The 18,711-nt window shown below is 33.6% G+C and overlaps 3 protein-coding genes across 5 annotated transcripts; 1 reads left to right on the top strand and 2 right to left on the bottom strand.

Annotated features, from left to right (window-relative positions):
• Positions 1-114: 114 nt before the first annotated feature.
• LOC125682261 (uncharacterized) lies at positions 115-17,149 on the bottom strand. The gene is made up of 5 exons (XM_048922735.2): positions 17,038-17,149; positions 15,683-15,782; positions 1,381-1,561; positions 586-600; positions 115-453 (listed from the first exon to the last, which is right to left on the bottom strand). The coding sequence occupies exons 2-5, from the start codon at positions 15,755-15,757 to the stop codon at positions 188-190; spliced, it is 537 nt and encodes a 178-aa protein (XP_048778692.2). The 5' UTR covers positions 15,758-15,782; positions 17,038-17,149; the 3' UTR covers positions 115-187.
• On the top strand, positions 5,479-9,530 carry LOC125682256 (uncharacterized). 3 transcript variants are annotated; one of them, XM_048922729.2, is made up of 4 exons: positions 5,479-5,513; positions 6,608-6,723; positions 7,596-7,715; positions 8,189-9,530. In XM_048922729.2, exon 4 carries the CDS (start codon positions 8,321-8,323, stop codon positions 9,209-9,211), a length of 891 nt encoding a protein of 296 aa, XP_048778686.2. In that variant the 5' UTR covers positions 5,479-5,513; positions 6,608-6,723; positions 7,596-7,715; positions 8,189-8,320; the 3' UTR covers positions 9,212-9,530. The 3 variants fall into 3 exon arrangements, with proteins under 3 accessions (XP_048778686.2, XP_056013369.1, XP_056013368.1); XM_056157394.1 differs by lacking the exon at positions 7,596-7,715 and having other exon boundaries at positions 5,486-5,513; XM_056157393.1 differs by lacking the exons at positions 5,479-5,513; positions 6,608-6,723; positions 7,596-7,715 and adding an exon at positions 7,914-7,934.
• LOC125682255 (THAP domain-containing protein 2-like) lies at positions 9,515-14,051 on the bottom strand. Its single transcript, XM_048922726.2, has 3 exons — positions 13,720-14,051; positions 11,782-11,945; positions 9,515-11,144 (listed from the first exon to the last, which is right to left on the bottom strand). The coding sequence occupies exons 1-3, from the start codon at positions 13,900-13,902 to the stop codon at positions 10,679-10,681; spliced, it is 813 nt and encodes a 270-aa protein (XP_048778683.2). The 5' UTR covers positions 13,903-14,051; the 3' UTR covers positions 9,515-10,678.
• Positions 17,150-18,711: the final 1,562 nt, after the last annotated feature.

The following is an 18,711-nucleotide window of genomic DNA, read 5'->3' as shown; positions in this document are numbered from 1 at the left end:
CTTCACTAGACTTCCATAGACTCATTTCTGGTAACCCTTTCTTCTGAAAGCCGCCGATAAGGTAAAATTACATCGATAGTATAGAATAAGGAAAGCATGAATAACAAGATGAAAGATAGTGCATACCAAATTTACTTGACATGCTGGTGTGTACACGTTCTGTGATTCACGTGACATTTAACAGAATTTATGCACTCGGAGCACAGGCCATCCACCTAATTGTAGCTCCGTACAAGGTCGTGTCTGCCCAAGAACGGAGTACGAAACGAAGGCCTTTGGTGGTTAGATTTTGTATATATACTTGGATTCGTATGTTTTTTATCACTCCCGCATCTAAGGCAGTTAATCCATAGGTGACGGCTGGTACTTCAAGGAAAGTTTTCTTAAATTTGACTTCTTGAGTGTACGGCCATTTGGCTTTCATGTGGTGTTGACTAACCATGCCTGTTTCGCCTACAACGATTCCACGAAATACGGACGTCAGATCAGGGACGATTCAAAAAGAATAACAAGAAAGCTTATTCATCACTGTACAAGAAAGTCCAACTCTTTACACCCAAATCACACTAAAAGTGATATACTTACACCTTGTTTCTTTCCCTGTAAGAAAAGAATACAAATGATAAATATGGTACCATTGAGCGGAGAGGACATTCGAACCCTCTTGATGTTATTCAAATGTAAAATGTCCATTAGCTGCATATGGTGGTATATTTCTGTCCCCTGTATGCAAAATAGTTTACGTCTGCATGCAATATGGTTATGTTGACCTACGACTTAGGAACACTTATGGTCTACCGATCCCCCAATTAGCGGGCTAGAATGTGTGCCGCCGAAGACGTACAGTATATCGTATATACGATCGCGTTAACGATCGGTAAAATCACTATAACGGGGTGGGGGGTGGGGGTCACAAAAATATGCCCAAAATTGAATTCCTTGCTAAAAATGAAGTTTTGAAAAGTAAAAAAAAAAAAACAAAAAAAAAAAAACAAAAAAAACAAACAAAAACCTACATTTTATGTTCCAAAATCCGTTGTTGAGCAAAATGGTTTATTCTACGTACAGTAATTCTCAACAACGTCCCGGGCCCTTCCGGAAAGCGCGGAAAAACTAAATATTGTCCGAGAGGTCCGGAAGACTTGGGTACTGTTGGTACTCTCTGGATAAATGTGCAGCCCTAACACGTACAGTGTTTTTGCGATTAAACAAAAATATCAGTTACGCAAAAAATTCAAAACGCCTTCTATCACGGAGTCAAATTGCAAACAAATTTAACTTCATACAAAAATACTCAGCATATGGATATATTGTGAGCGGATACATTGTGATGAGGGAGATATCGGTTTACCAGACTAAACGAGATCTAAGGATACGTACGGTTTCTTAGCGACTCAATCTGTTTTCTTTGGGAGTTCATGGCACGAGTCATTCCTTTTGTGCGTTTCTCCAGTCCTTCCACAATTGACTTTAAGGAGAACAATTTTTCAACAACATATCGTAACATACTATAATCTCCAGAACCCAATGACTTCCTGTCACGCACTTCAATATCCCTTTCCTACAATATATTTTGAGATATTTCATAGGTATTAATTATAATTCTGATAATTATAATTCATTTTGACATCTCATAATCTCGTAATTTAACTTTTAGAATGATTAAATTCATTAATTGTCATGACGGATAAATACAATTAATGTCCTATGTTACTTTTCAGTAATTTTACAATTTGATTCTCACATCAATGTGATTGAGAACATACTGTAAAATATATCAAATTATCAAAAGACTGACAAATAATTTTGGTCCCTCCAATTTTTCTATTCCTTAAGTAATTTCAAACAGAGTAAGTATTGTGAAAAATCTTAAAATGAATTCCTTTTTATATCATTCAAAACATTTTTAAAACATTGAAAGCCGAATTCCCATTCTGGACATATATTTGCTAAAGTTCGTAACCGTAGGCGTAAATCCTGACTTAACCCCCCTTAAGTCGTCTTATCCTACGTTTACAATATGTCTAAGATGGTTTTGCATGGTTTATGTACATGTTATATGATATATCTAAGAGAGTATCGTAAAGGGGCGTGGACACTATTTGATCTGAAAAGAACCTGATTCACAAACCCCATATTACGGCCCTTAAAATATATAAAAATGAAAGTAAGTGTTGAACAGGAGTATTGGTGTTATAAATATGTATCAGAATCCGGGGCTTAAAAAAACATGTTAGATTTTAAAGATATGAGCACAACTAAAGCTGTATACATACTAGAACCGGATATGGTACCGTATTTTTGTCATTTTCCACCAAAAACTGGTTATTTTGTAAAGGTTTTGTCATACTGGTTTCATCTCGCCCAAACTATTTAAAGTATTTTTATAATATACACCTTTTCAATTGACCATAAATGCAAAAATAGTTTAGGGCGAGCTATGACCACTGTTTTTATTTTTCGAAAAACGATATTCCGGATAGCTGAAAAATATCACGGTTGTAATGCGCTGGTGATGGTAAACTTGAATTTTACAGATAATATGGCTGATTTAAGTATCTTATGGAGAAAGAAACTACGTTTTTTTATTTCGTGTCGTGTATATAGGTCATTTTAGTTCGGTATTTATTTTTAAAGCAAGGGAAATTCCCTCACCTAATAATAGTTTTCGGTTGCGGCTTGTTTTGCCCTTTTACTAGGTTATAGATGTTCATTTTCAATACCTAGTTGTTTTCATCTTCTAAAATCGTTCACAAAGCATCTTCATTGCATCGTTACTTAAAAACTGTGTACAATTTTGGTAGTTTTACATTATTATCATAAACATTATCATTGAACGAAACGAGTTACCGAAACTGTTAGGCCTAGTGACTGAAATGTACATGAAATGTACATGGTGTCATCTGTCACTTTGGGATATATCGGAAAATATTCAGGCTTCACGCAAGTATTCTTGTATGGTACTGATATCATATCTGATATCATATCGACTAATGTTTGCTTTATTTATTTTACAAAATTGTTACTACGCAGCTTTAGACTGTCAACATTCGAAATAACTGTTTTATTTAACCTAACTTTACGTACATTGTTAGCGAGTCCTTCTTTGATTTACAGTACATCAAAGTTTCGGACTTAATATTAGCATGACCTGGTCAGGCAAAAGGGAATTCAAAATAACAGAGATTTAAACTACAATATGACTTACCATAACATGCAGCATTGCGCCAGTAAATTATGTAAGCAATTCATAGATAGCAATCCACATGTTATCGATGAGACATGACGTCATCTGTTGTAAGACATTCATGACGCATTTTATGGTTCGATAGGTGGATCAAGTATAACCCCCATATGAAAATACTCGATTTACCGGTTGTTGTTTTTTTTCCACATATGCTATCGTCGTACATGTCAAGAGTTATTTTTTGTTTTTTATTTTTATGTAACTTTATTTGTAAACAATTTAAAGACTGCGTTTTTCTTGTGGTCTTTTTTTGTTTTTTTAGGGGAGGGGGGGGTAAGACAATACAGTATTTATTGTGCATGTTTAATTTCGTTGATTTTCTATTTCATAGGCCTAGTTCGAAGGCCTATCAACGTATCAGTGTTCCATTGTCCAATGTAAAATTAGAAAAGGAAAAGTAGTGGCGTCTTGGTTGTCAAGGAGGTGTGTCCCCATACCAAGTTACATTTATCCAATATAAACAATTTTTTTTTCAGCGTGCTCAACAAGTCAAATTGCGTGATACAAGTAAAATTAAGTTATGACAGACGAGCTGAATGCTATATTATATATGTTTTGCCAATTTATAAACTGGACATGTGTTTTGCCAATAAATGTATCTTAATTTAAGAATCCAGCCTACAATAGCAACAGGAAATTGTGCTTAAATTGTCCAATCTTCAAAACCTTAAATTGTGTACATGTGTGTGGTGGCGGTGGTGGGTGGTGGTCTTCATCCACTCAAACTGTCCCAATCCCCCTCCCGAATTCAGTTTCTTTAAGTGTGCAGTGGATAGATCGCCACATGGACCCATGCAAGTCTGCTGTAAGGATATTTTGAAATCTCGGTGTCAAATGGAACTAGTTTACACAAAAAAATTACAGACAAAATGATTTGACGATTTGCATTTTAGTTGCTTCTATTCATACACACTATACAACTGTACTGAATCTATAACTTCGATCGATCGATCGAGAGAGCGAGAGATCTGTAATTGTATACAGGTACGGGAAGTTTAATCAAATCTTAAAATGAACAATATTTTTCTTATTATTAACCATTCCACTTCATTCTGATATATTTAATTTCCCTTTTTTCCGTGTTAAATTATTCGGCTGGCGCAAGTTAGGACTGCCCCCTCTCTTTTTTAAACCGATGTTACGTGCCTAGCTATCAAACGTTTGTTCATTTTTAAAGTCAAATGATCCTGAAAGTCTCTTATTTGGTGAATTCGTGCTGCTCGTGCTGTGAAACAATGTGCCGACTAACACGTACGGGATGTCGAGAATTTGGGCGTTTCATAAAGGTGTGAACGTCTGCGGGGAAGTCTGCATACGGATATGTATCAATATTTTGATATATATATATATATAAGAAATAATCCCGATTTACAAACATGTTGAGGTTTCTATTTAGAGATAATTAAAATCCATTTAGCGACACTGCCCACTCTATTCCTGGGGGTTTTAAAAACAATTTATCTGCTTCAAACATATAAACGTGAAAAATTAATACATAACGCACGTCATAAGTTAAGAGTAATTAAGATGAATTGTTTCGAATAGCAAACTCCAACATGTAAACAATTTAAATAAGTTATCAAATCAGTATGATAATTCTTTAAAGATAGACAGTGAAGGTACATTTTTTTAAAAATTACTATTCTAAATTTACAATAATATATATCATTAAATGTATGAATATATACAAGTCGCCATTTTATACGTTTTAATTTTCACCCACTAATATTTCGCTTAGTATTTATTATCTTTTTTAGGTAAAGGTCTACCTCGCTCAGAAAATTAAGACTTCAGAGGTGCCGACAATTTTAAAGGTCCACTGTGTTTTATTTTCAAAATTTTAGTTTACGAGGTGGATGTTCAAAAAATCCAATTTTCTTATTAGCTACTATAATTACTCAAGTTTAGCCAAAATTATACAGTGGTCTCTCTTTTTTTATCGTCAATTAATATCAATTTTAATGGAAATTGATACGAATAGATATATGCAACTTGAAAATATAAACTCGTCTTTGAGATAGACGGTAAAACAATACTCGTTATTCACACCGCGGCCATTTCGAATCGAAAACGAGGCTCGGAACGCAAACAATGGAATCCAGCACTATCAGCACTAAGTCAGCTTGGAGTAAAAACCTTCAACATGTCCCTCATATTACTCAGGATAAAGTGGAGAAGTGGGCAAATGAGACTGCCAAAATCCCTAGATCCAAACAACAGAAGAGTTACGGCAACTTTATAGAAAGTTTTATACATGAAGTCGAAAGTAAGTATAGCTCTGTGGACAGTGTCACTATGACTATACAACGCTGACAATATTAAACGGTATTTGGTAGTTGGATGGGTTTTTTTTAAATTTCATAGATAAAACAGTATGGGAAAATAGCAGCTAAGTGACTATGAATATTCGTGGATTATGATTTTAAAGTTCTAAATACACTTTTATTTGTTGCTGATTTCGACCGAATTTCCTCTATATATCAGCTGTTTATCAGGAAATAAGAATTTAGCTGGAATTACTTTTCCTATAATTATGCTACATGTATAGTATATATTCATTGTATCTTACTTGCTTAAGATATCGAGTAATGGAGTATAAAATCAGTGGAGAATTAGGATTTTATATCATTTTGTCTCTTGCTTTAGTACAAACATGTGAGGATGTAGTGCGTGTCAGGGCCAAGGCATTCCCATCGATGAAAAAAAATAATCCACCATATAAGTTAATGGTTCGCTAGTTCAATAGTTTAATTGTTGGTTGTTTCATTTAGTTCACATTGATTTTAAGTATTTGTTTGTTTGTTTTTTGGAAAGGGAGGGGGTAGTTTTGTGTATGTGTGTTTCTTTGTTTCACTATTGCAGACCAGAGGTATGTTTTAAAGGGAAAAAAATTATTTGAATTATTCAAAACATGTCCAGCAGTCATGAATGATAAGTTTCAAATAATTGCAGAATAGTCAACCATTTTTCAATTTACTTGAAAAATACATATAAAAATTTGTGATATTTGCTTATTTTGACATGCCATTAAATTAAAATGCCGATGGTCATTTCATTTTCAATTGTAATTGATTTATTATTTTTTCCCTTTTGAAAGTTTGCTTATTGATCCTAATATTTATATACAAAACACAAATAGATAGGGATGTTCAATGATATGATATGAATATTTTGTGTAATATGGTAATAAGCCAAATGTTGAATTTAAACTAGGGGGCTATATACATGAACCCCTGATACACTGCAGGAAAAATATTGGTTAATTGTGATAGATGTATTGTTATTGTTCATTTCTAATGTGTTTTAGTACAGATTGACAAAAAAAATTAAAATTATATAAAAACATTTTTTCTTTTGCAGGTTGAGTTTTGTCGAACGTCTTCAGACATATTGCTTTCACAATGTGAATGTAAAGCTGGGAATGGGCACTGTAGTCATGGTGTAGGATTATTGTACCTTTTGTGCCACTATTTAAGGTATCCATTATCAAATTTCTCACATTATATTCTTATTTTTTCGTAATTTAACAGTTTTAAGAAACATACTGTATTTATAATTTAAGTTCATAATTATATATTCTAAATGACTTTCATTTCTAAAATCTTGAAAAACATGTTTAAGTTAATGCTAAAGTAAAGAAGCCATACTGCAGACAAATGATGATATTTTAAAAATTATTAAGCTAGTAATAAGGCCATTTTTATTACACGTATAAGCTACAGAACAATGCATAAGATTTAGTTTTTAGTGCACATGAGCTTAAAGCTCAAGTGAGGTTTTTTTATCACTTTGTCTGGTGTCCGTCTGTAAACTTACAGCATGGCCATGAATACTCATATTATTATGCATGCATCCCCAGGTAGTGCAGGTTCAAGCGTTCTCAATCTGACTCGATAATACACGATTAAACAGGAGATTGTCATAATTGGTTTGATTACTATTTAATCCGGTTTAGTTAAGTTGCATAATTTGCATAAAGTTTATGCCTAATCCATGCTTGATATATAACACCTTTTTTTATTCCTATGAGGATATGCAAACTTTACAGCTTACATAGGCAAGATGATGTTTGACCATGTGACCTTTGCCTAGGAGTTTGAACCAAATTTTAAAACTTTAACTTTTCTCTTAACTTCTGAATTGTGAGTGATAAATCTTTTTTTATTTTGTGTATACATCCAACGTGACAAAACCTTTCTTTTGGTACCAGATTTAAAAAAAAAAAATCACAATAGCTGTACAACAGCAGGGCCAAGATGACTTGTATGAGCTATGTGACCCATGAACTTCTTGTTAAAAATCTAATCCTCAACAAAATAATTTGGCTTTTTATATACTTATTATATAGACTTGGTCTGAAGGCTGTACCACCAATGCAAAGTAAAACGTCTTTACCGCAGACTGGCATGTTCCCCAGAGAATCGAGGGTTTGGAACCAAAACCAGTACATAGTTTAGAAATATGCAAGGTATTTTTTTTATGATTCAAATTTATTTGCATGAAGGATTTCTTAGTCTTGTCCACTGAAAGGGGGGGGGGGGGGGGATACGACAACCAGACTTGAAACTATAATCATCTCCAAATTCTTTTTTCATTTAAAAATTACCTGTTTACACTCCACACCTGCAAATACTGGACCATTGAATCCAAGTCTACATAATTATAATATGAGCTGTCTTGGTGAATGGTGATTGTTATTAAAATTAAGATTGCAGATGTAAATAACTATATATATATATATATATATATATATATATATATACATATATATACGTATACTATATGTGATGCTGAGATATTAAAAGAAAACCCCCTATTTTCTCTACATTCAATACTGAGTCTGTAAAGGTCAAACAAACAATTTTGAAAACTAATGCCTAAATAAACAGATAAATTGTTGTTCTTTGATAAATTTCATATGTTCCCTCCATAATTTTACAGGTGAATCCTAAAAAGCAACCACCTAAGAAGAAAAGGCGGGTCACTGAAGGTGTCCTTCCAAACATATACTGTCCGGTTAAAACGATTCCGTGTGTACAGTTTAAGACGACATTACTTGAGCAGCTCACAGCCATGAAGAGCGATGCACATATTTTACGCATTTTATCTACCGACAGTTCAAGTGAAACAGAGTCTCTATCTAAGTTTGGACCAGTACCCAAAGGATCTGTGCTTTCTTATCAACAAAAACCACATACCTCTGTTGATGATATAATAAACCACAATGAACAGCAAGAATTCCCTGATTTATTACTTCCAGAACAGCCTCGTCATTATAACAGAGTGTTGAACAATGCAGAACATGATGTTTTCATGGGCATGCACATTGATCGTCCTCATGCGTTGGAATTGGAGGAACAAACGCGATTGCAGAGTGTCACTAAGTTATGGCACAACATTCGTCGGCATAGGATGACCTCAACAATGTTTAAGGACATATGTGCAAGGAGGGCAGATCATGAGAAGTTAGCTGTGCGTCTTTTAAAATCCAAAAATATACAGACTGTTGCTATGAAATTTGGCTTGCAAAATGAACCTGAAGCAGCAAAATTATATTCCGATATAACTGGAAATAATGTGTACTTGTGTGGCTTTGTTATAAACCCAAGTTCTCCGCATCTTGGAGCATCACCAGATAGAAAAATATATGACCCAAATTCTGCATCACAGTATGGACTTCTAGAGATCAAATGTCCGGACAAAGATTCTTTTCAAGAATGCGCGTACCTTAAAAGGACCAATGATGGGACATACAAACTCAAGCATTCTCATCAATATTACTACCAAGTGATGGGACAGATGGCACTTACTGGGCTCCATTGGTGCGACTTTTTTGTGAAATGTAGACAGGATTACCATAAAGAGAGAATAAACTTTAATGAAGAGAAGTGGGAAGAAATCAAGTTGTCTCTGGACAGATTTTACTTTAATTATTTCTTGCCCGAAATTCTCAGAATGATGTAAATGCATTTATTACTTAACATCGATGTCAGTAATTGCTGCTCAGAATTTATTGAACATAACAGTATACAATACTTCATAGTGATTTTTGTAATCTTGATGTTGCCAGAATTGCTTTTACCTCTATAATTGGTATATGTAATTTAATTTCAGCAAGGCTGAGGAATATATATCATGAGACAACTTGCTATAGTACACTGTATTCCAATAAATATATACCTCTGTAATTTTCGTAATTATAATGGTCATTGCTTATCAACATAAAATTCAAATTTGCCTCGATGTAATCTACTCATAAATAAAAACTTTTTATTTCTTCAAATATTTATTTTATATCACATGAATAAGTTGTACACATGTAAATGTATGTGCACTGAAAACGTGTACTGCTATACAATCATAAGTTTATAATTGTACTGATAACAAATTGACAATACTCATTGAAGACATCATAGAGACATCTCTATAAAACACTCTGTAAAAATGACATATTAAATGTATTTTTTTTTAAACCCAGGTACTTTAGAATTTCACATGTATATATTCAATGTTTTTATAACAGCTATAATGTACAAGGTCTGAAAAATGTCAAGTAAAAGCTGTGAGAGGAGTTGATTGCACAAAGTAGATACCTATTACAGGGAAGCCCACCCGCCATTCACCATACTATAAGACAGATGCACGTGTGCAACTCGGTCAAAAATTAAACAGTATTATTGGAGTTGTGAGATTGATCACTGTTCGTTATCTTCACCTTTCATTAATAAGATTCCTAGTGCACGTAATCACATTTAACTAGAATAGAGGTCCTCTGAAATTTGTTAGTATTGCACAAACAGTCCATATCTGATTAATGGATGAAGCTAAATTAAGAGGAATGACACCATCAAATATATGATATTCTTTTATCCGCCTTATAGCTCTTTCAACATGAATACGAAGGCGTGCTATTTCATGCGTAAGTGCTACCTCCAAAGCAGAAAATTTACCCTTTTCACCAAGAAAAGGAGGTATTACCAAAGAAGCTTGTTTTTTCTCTAATAAGTCCTCAATCAAAAACCCTTTATCAGCCATGACTTGGTCATTAGGCTCCAACAAATCCAAAATTCCTGACAATGCAGTAATAGCTTTATCACTAATGTTACCTGTGTACATTGAACTAATAAATGCAACAGCACCACAAGGTGTAATCCCAATTAAGCTTTTAAATGTTGTGTGACTTTTATAATTCGAGTACATTTCAGAATTTAATACTTTTGAGCTAGGAGTTTGAACTTTAATTTCTGTACAGTCCAAAATCACTCTAACATGAGGATAAGTTTCTTGAAAACATTTTGGCATGTTACTGTCAACCACACAACGAGGTGGCCATAAAGGTAAACTACCAAGCATTGTATACAAATAATTTGCCCAATTTATTAAAATTCTACTCACTGAAGACTGAGATATGTTAAATCTAACAGCCAAGTCCTATTCTGGAAAACCCTGACGAACTCTACATAGGAACATAAAAAACTGATCAATTAGTGGCAATGCTTCATTACGGATAGCATTTAACTTCATGTTTTCCACATTTGAGGAATGTCTCTGCATTTGCGTCCACCTGATCATTGTTTCTGCTGTTGGCTGAAGAGCAATAAACAAACATTTTAAGGTTTCATAATTTTTAAAACCAGTGTAAAAGTTAATCAACTGGGGATCTGTGGTGAATCGTTCTACAGAAAAAAGTCTCCTTTCTACTGCTACAAGCTTTTCCTGTAAATCCTTAATTTCCTCTTGGGCTGCCTGAAGTTGGTCCTTGGTTGTAGTATGGACACTGTAATCATGGTCATTTGAGACAGGTGGTGTTAATCCAGTCTGATCCACAAAACAAGACGATAATTCTGGCTCTTCCTCAATACTGCAATTGTTATCCTCTGCAGATCGTACTGGTGACCTAAATGTAAATGTTGAAAATTCATTTTTTTTAAATGCCAAAGAGCATCAGAAACAATTAGTCCCGACCAAACAGTGAGGGATGAGGACTCCTCATTAACAAGTACAAATTTTTTTTCAAAAAGCAGAACATTGATACAAAGAATTAAAAATGTATTTTTCTTTAATATCGCATACGTAAATATATGGAGGGGGTGTTGGTGTTAATGCCAACCTTTATTTTTTTTATTTGAAATTGCCACCTTATGGATTTCAGACTGAGGGGTGGGGTTAGAGTATATTTTTTTTTAAATTAAACTTTTTAAGTAAAAATTTATAGTAGAAATTTCAATAAACAGTGAATTCATTATCAAAAATATTAAGCTTGTTAAACTGAATAAAATATATTAAAAGCCATTTTGTTAATATTTTTAAGCGGGTATTATTTCAATGAAGCAAAAGGTAATTCCAAACAAAAAAGGCCTTTATTTTGGCCCAGTTTTAATTCAATTCAAGCTTCAATTGTATAACTTTGTGAGGTTGTCTAAAAACCCATCAATGGGGCCCTCTACTGATGAGTAAACAATTTATAAACAGTTTTAAGTCAATTTAAAAGTTTTTCACTGATCTTATATAAATCTAAACATTTGTTAACTTACATGTTTTTCAATGATCTTCTAAGTGGCCTGATCCGTTTAACTGGTGAATTCCAAACAAATATGTTTGGTACACTCCCTGGTTTTAAAGACCGTATTCCATTCAATGACCGCCGTACTTCAGTTGGAAGAAAGTGGGCTGAACAAACCCTTGTTGCATCTGATATCTAAGGAAAGAACAATATACATAGTAGCACTAGAACCTGTAAATTATATGCTGTCGAGTATTGACCAATTTTGTGTTTTAAATTTGGTCATTTAAGATATTATCTAAATCAAAATTGCAATAAACATAAATCTTTTTATTCCATATAATCACACCTTATTTGGAGGTGCTCGTAAACATTTTTGGGGTGCTTGTAACAACATGGGCACTTTTGGGGGCATGGGTGACAAATTATTGGTGCTCAATACTTGGAGTGAAATGTTTTCTGGGTGAAGTCACAGAAATATTGATGTTAGATTTTTGAAAATTGGTCAATTTTGGGCAGTTTTTGTCCCGCACCAAAGACTCCGGGGCTGCTGGAGTCCTGAAATTCACAGTTTATGTCCCCCTTGTCCCAAAAATGATTCAATATATGCCAAATTTGAAAAGAATTGGACTAGTAGTTATCGAGAAGTTAAAAATGTTCAACTGTTACCGCACGACGACGGACGACAACCAATATGCAATAGGTCACTTGAATAATCTCAGGTGACCTAATATATATATATATATATATATATATAATGAAATTGTTATAAAGACCAAGTACCTTCAAACTGGTTCAATTACTAAGTGTTAAACATATCAAAGAATTGATTAATTTAGGTAAATACTTGTAATTAGCATGTTTAAAAAGAGATGCTTAATATAGCTTTTGTTCTATTTATGTATACTCTCCTGTGTGATGTTTGTTTATAAATATCATATTTATGTTATTCTGTTTTTGAATCTGGTGAGTCATATAACTCATGGATAATAAAGAACTATCATGCATGTACCTGGACAGAGTTGCTGGACATTAAATAAACAGTGATTTAAATTAGGAATTGGGTGACAGGTGCTGCAATGTACAGAGCAGGAGATTTACCTTCATTCATTCATTAATTTTATTTGCTCAAACCACAATGAAAATGATACATTTATTTAGGTACAATACAGAATTTTCATGAATCAATACATGTAACGTCAGAGGAATATATATACATGTAGGTACCTACAACTAAATACAGTGAAATATACATAAATATGTACAAAAACTTGAGAAAGCGTGTTAAGGAGACTAATTCGTATATCTTTAAAATAAACATGCACAGGTTTTTAAGGTTTTTAACCAGGGTTGGGCCCCCGGTTTTAACCGTCCCGGCCAATACTCCCCAAGTGGTCAATACTGGTCAATTGTGATTTAAACTGTCCATTTTCATATTTTTGTACATTTCTTGCAAAGATAAATTAAGTCTTTTTATTATATGGATCAATTGTTGATTAATATTTTTCATTAGATAATCAAATGTAATTTCATAAATTTAATATATTTGGTTTGCTGAAACTGACCGAAATATCTTCAGTACCTATCAGAGGGTCACAGTTCTATAGCATAGCTTGACGATTGGAGACAGACCTCTTAATACATGTAACTGGGCAGATTAAGAATAAAAGGTAGCTGGACAGTACCTGAGCACAGGAAGCAAAGTTGACAGGTGTTAATAAGCACAGACTGGGACCAGAGATGACCAGTGTGCCTGTTATTGTTATGAAAACATCACCAACTCATCCCCTCAAATGTTTATTCAACAGTTAAAATGAAGATTAATGAAACAATACTTATAGGTAGTTCTTGTTAAACTAAGGAATTTGAACAGACATTTTTATTCGGGGGTGATATGGTATTGACACCTTCTTATATTATTGCACACAAAATTATCGATTCCTGTGTATACATGTACATAACTACTCACTCTGAAGTTTTCCCCTATATCCCTCCGAATTTTAATAATCCATTCCTTCCTTTTGATCTTATCCGATGGGAATTTGTGGAAGGACAATTCCCTCTTGAGGTCATAACGGGAATCGTTGTTGCAAAGCGGGACACAACAGTGATAAGCCGTACCGGTACTGCATGTACTTGTGTTACTCGCCATCTTGTTTGCGTTCCGAGCCTCGTTTTGAGATTTGATGACGCAACCCGTGAATAAAGAGTATACTATTTGCTGTGGTCTTTTCACTGAAAGGAATTTTAATTTTTGATCACGATTTTTCAATTATGTCCAATATAGCGGGGAAAATTTTAACAATTGTGATTTACAACCAGAATAAGCCCAAAAAATATATATTAACCTATACGTCCATTTTTTGTGTATTACACTGTGATTCTCATAACGTCAACACCATGACGTTATATAGCTTTTCTGTTGAAAAACAACACAAAGTTTAAACGACTGTAAAACGAAAACTAGAAAAGATATAGTTATAAAATAAATTGTTCTATAACCTATAAATCCTAGAGCATCAATTGTGAAAGTCTCATTTATTTTGGCGAAAGGGCCAATTTTAGTACTTTGTGGCTCTGGTTCTTTTTAAAAAAGAAATTCCAGTTTGTTTGTTTTTTACAATGCGTAGCTAAAGTACTTCCAATGGTCAACCAAAATTTGAAAATCAGTTGTTGAGTTACAAATGAGATACATTACTCACAGTTCTTTGTTATGTAAACAAGGTTCATGCCATGTTTTTATTTATATATATATATTGCTTTGTAGAAAATAGCAAGTTTAAAACAAAATGAAATATGTCACACAACTAGAAACTATCTAATTGTGTTTAGAATGAACTTGTAAATTAAAAAAAATCTGCTTTAAATGAAACTTTCACTAGTATGTCTAACCCATGTAAATAAAGTCTATTATTATACTAGTTTATTATCAAGATTGTGATATATATTTAAATAAATTACTTGTGCATGCGAGAATATCGTTTTGAATGCTTGTTTGATATGTTCTCTATGTTGTGTTAACAGCGAATGAGAAAAATAAAACTTGAAACTTGAAATAATGATAATAAAATTTGTATATCGTCTTATACAATGTATGAAACAAATTACTCTAAGGCGCTTTACAAGAGTAAAATGAGGAATAAAACACATTTCAATAAAATTAAATGACATAAGATCTTATATCTTCAAAATTATCAAAATGAAATACTATAATTAAGACCAATAGCTGCAGTGGGTTTTTTTTTTTCAAGGTAAACAAAAACATGACACAAGCCTAGTTTACATAACAAAGCATTGTGAGCTCTGTATCTCCCATGTACCTCGACAAATGACATTCCAATTTTGATGGCCACCAGAAATACCTTAGTTAAGCATTCTAAACATTACAAATGGGAAAATAAGATTTAAAGTTTTTAGCTCAAATCGTATCCATGCCCCTTTAAAGGGAATCTAATTCTAATCACTTCCTATCAAACTCTACAAATGTATACATTTTCCTTCTTCTTAAACATAGGTACACCGGTACATGTTATCATACGTACATACAAGCTTAGAATAAACTTCATGTTGCCATATCAAAAATAGACATGCATAATTAATTAATCAATCTGTTATATAAGATGATTTATATATTGAAAATAATGGTTCAAATTGTTATTAAATCTGCAGTCATTATTTTTATAATACAGAGAAGTAAAATAAAATAAACCTATGAATCTGATGCAGGGTTCACTATTAGAGGGGCGTATTTTAGAGCAGGGTTTCCCTCCTCGCAAAACCGACCCTAGAATGCAGTTTCCGTAAGGAGAATCCTTAAGCTTGAGAAAAAATTCTGGGGAACTTTTAGGGGAAATTCTTACTATACAAGACTGGTATATGAGATATAGTCAGATATTTCAAATTCATCTTTTGAACATTGACCATAATATTACCTTTTCAGAAGGCCGTGCAGCAATTTCTGTTGTGGCTAGCAACATAAATAAAGCAACCAGTCCTTGATAAATCATAGTTCTTGTCAATGTAGTGTTCTAGCTGAAATAAAGTTATTTCGAATAAAGATTATGTACAGTTTAGCATAATTTGCCTGTTACTCGCTTTATTACGAAAGCGAGGAAACAAAGCTACACCTCAATGTCAGAGATAAGTCTTTGTTGTATGCACATGTACTCGCAATTAGTGTATCTGCAAACAATGTGTAGTACGGAGATCACTAATTTAAAAGCATCGTAACAAACTGACAGTACATGTGTTTTGGATTATGTCTGAAAATTTCAAATCCAGAAAACTATGTTGATAATGCTAGGCCATTCTGAGTAATCAGTACATAAATACTGATCTTTCATCAATACAATTTAGCTGCTGACGAATCACTTTCGTGACGTAACATCAAATTCGATACGTTTTTAATTCCCTGCAATTCTGGCAAACACCACCCCCACTTTGCCAACAAAATCCACTGCATTCATTTATGCGAAAATCTTAATTTAAATGTGTGAGTTCAATGGTATACATGTAGCTATTCATATGCGAACAATTTGACTTATAATCGATTATTTTTGTTATTTATATGCGAACATTTTTATTTATATGCGACAAAACTTGATATATATTCGATGTTCTTGTTATTTATAGCCGATAATGTTGTTATTCATATTCGATACTCTTGTTATCCGTACTTGATAATCTTGGTATTTATATTCGATAATCTTGTTATCTATATCCTATAAACCTTGATAAATGAAACCAGAAACAAAAAAACCTGAACGAACAGACGGTAGAACGCACAGACTTGCAGACACCGTCCACGGACGGTAGAACGCACAGACTTGCAGACACCGTCCACGGACGGTAGAACGCACATACTTGCAGATACCGTCCGTCTAAACACGAACGTATAAACTGGTCTTTTACCAAATCCACGATCTATAGAAGTGAGAGTCACGGGTCTTTTCGATGAGTCCCTAAAACATAGGTTGTTGTGGCATCATCGCAAACCACGGTTTTGAGTCTGCACACGTCCCCTCAAATGATAGAGAGAATCAATGAGAAGGACCCGTGGGTGACCGACGGTGTTGTTGCGGCAGATGTAGGCACAGTAATGATCCCTCACTGATGTGGGCTAAATGTGATATATATATGTAGGTCTAGATAGGTGGCACTGCATCTAAAGCTGATACAATCTCAAATTACGTGAAAAATGCTGAAAGGGACATCAAAATATGTAGACATTTAAATATAACCATCACTTTTCACGTGAATAAGTATCCATTATAATTATAATCGTTACCTAAAGTTAATTTAACTCCCGAATAAATCAAAATCCACCATCAAAGGAACATCAGAATGTCAAAATGGAATGATAAAGCTAAGCAGATGTTGTCCGTATCTTTTTTCATTTTAATGGATGTTCGTGTCAAAACACACACGTACTGTGAAGTGTGAAAGTCATGAAGAGAAAACACAACTATTGTGTTACAATTGATATGACGACAAGATTCAAAATTAATGGGACACAGATCTGAAATATGTCCGCCGATATATTGTTTTCTCTATTGTACACTTTTAATATTACAAATGACTAGGATATTAGTCATGTAACTTTCATATCACAAGCGTACAATGTATACTATCAGTAAAACAAACAGACAATAATGGATATGGTGAAAGTAATATAATAGAACATTTTATCAGCGGGTTAGATCGTCTTTTTAAAGACGTTTGTTTTGTAAATACTCACCTATCATATAATGAAAAGTTGAAGATAACGAACAAAGATCAGTAAAACAACCATAGAATTTGAGAAATACTGACTCTAAACGAGACTGTAGAAACACGTGTAGCATCAACCTCAGTATCGGAATCCTGCTCCAGTTTGATGTTTATTTCCTAATTCTCAGAAGTAAGATGGTCACTCTTCTCCATATGTAATCCAAGCGAAAATAGATTTGCATTATTTTTCTCTCTCTAAAAAATGGTACTGACTAAAACCCGGTCTCGGTCCCGGTCTTCGGTCTCGGTCCCGTGACTAAAACCCGGTCTTCGGTTCCAATCCCAGATTTTTTTATTCGATGAAAACAGAATACATCAGAATATTTTAGCCCCAATTTCTCGTTAATTTAGATGTGACATATCATGCCTGCATTCTGATAGTTGATTGATAATATTATTGTCGTCTTTCGTAAGATAAAATGTGAAAACTCCGGGACCGGTGGGACCGAGAAGTAAAAACAGTGCTAAAAGCCGGTCCCAGTCTCGATATTTTTTATTTTTCTAAATAGCCGCTTTAATCTACCTTTTTATTAAAAAATATAAGAGTGTTATATTCAATGACATTCCTTTGTATGCACATGTGTGTTTCTGATTTATTGTATGTTTGTGTTGTATTCCAATTTTCCTTTTTATGTCAAAATCGAACTCAACTAAGTGATTTTTTTCTCTCCCAAATGAACGCGTTATATTACATTTTCATAAAAAGATAAGGATGTAGAAGAGAAATAATATATATGTAACACCTGACCACACGATTGATAAAATTTTCAAATTCAATGTTGGTGTATTCCGAACCGGGTCTCTGTATATGTACATGTATACGCGGGTTACTGTTCTCTCTCTCTCTCTCTCTCTCTCTCTCTCTCTCTCTCTCTCTCTCTACGAGTGTATCGTGAGAATCGCATTAACTTGTTAAATTATGATGATATATTAGTTGTTATAATCAGGGAAGAAAAGCCTCTATGTAAATATTAGAATAATACAAAGTAGAGTGCACGTGCAAACTATGAGTCCAGAATGTACGATGTATGAAGTACTTTAAAAATTATGTTCATTAGTGGAATGAAAAAAAAACCCAACCAAATATTGTCCTTAAATTTTATCATAATTATTGAAACATGATGAATAATTGTTGTTGATAGCGAAACAAAATTAATGTGCACTCTTGTCAACAACCCCTCTCCCGCCCCTT

This window comes from Ostrea edulis, chromosome 2, assembly GCF_947568905.1.
Source record: "Ostrea edulis chromosome 2, xbOstEdul1.1, whole genome shotgun sequence".
In the NCBI taxonomy this organism is placed as follows: Eukaryota; Metazoa; Mollusca; class Bivalvia; order Ostreida; family Ostreidae; genus Ostrea; species Ostrea edulis.
Note: the sequence above shows the minus strand (reverse complement) of the source record. Positions and strands in the feature narration are given on the sequence as shown.

Bases quoted from the DNA above. Each gene is read 5' to 3' on its own strand.
- LOC125682255 (XM_048922726.2), bottom strand. From the start codon at position 13,902: ATGGCGAGTAACACAAGTACATGCAGTACCGGTACGGCTTATCACTGT. The intron at 11,946-13,719 runs GTGAGTAGTTAT...TTCTTTCCTTAG, and splicing joins ATATAGGGGAAAACTTCAGA to ATATCAGATGCAACAAGGGT. The intron at 11,145-11,781 runs GTAAGTTAACAA...ATTTACATTTAG, and splicing joins AGAAGATCATTGAAAAACAT to GTCACCAGTACGATCTGCAG.
- LOC125682261 (XM_048922735.2), bottom strand. From the start codon at position 15,757: ATGATTTATCAAGGACTGGTTGCTTTATTTATGTTGCTAGCCACAACA. The intron at 1,562-15,682 runs GTAATATTATGG...AATATATTGTAG, and splicing joins CTGCACGGCCTTCTGAAAAG to GAAAGGGATATTGAAGTGCG.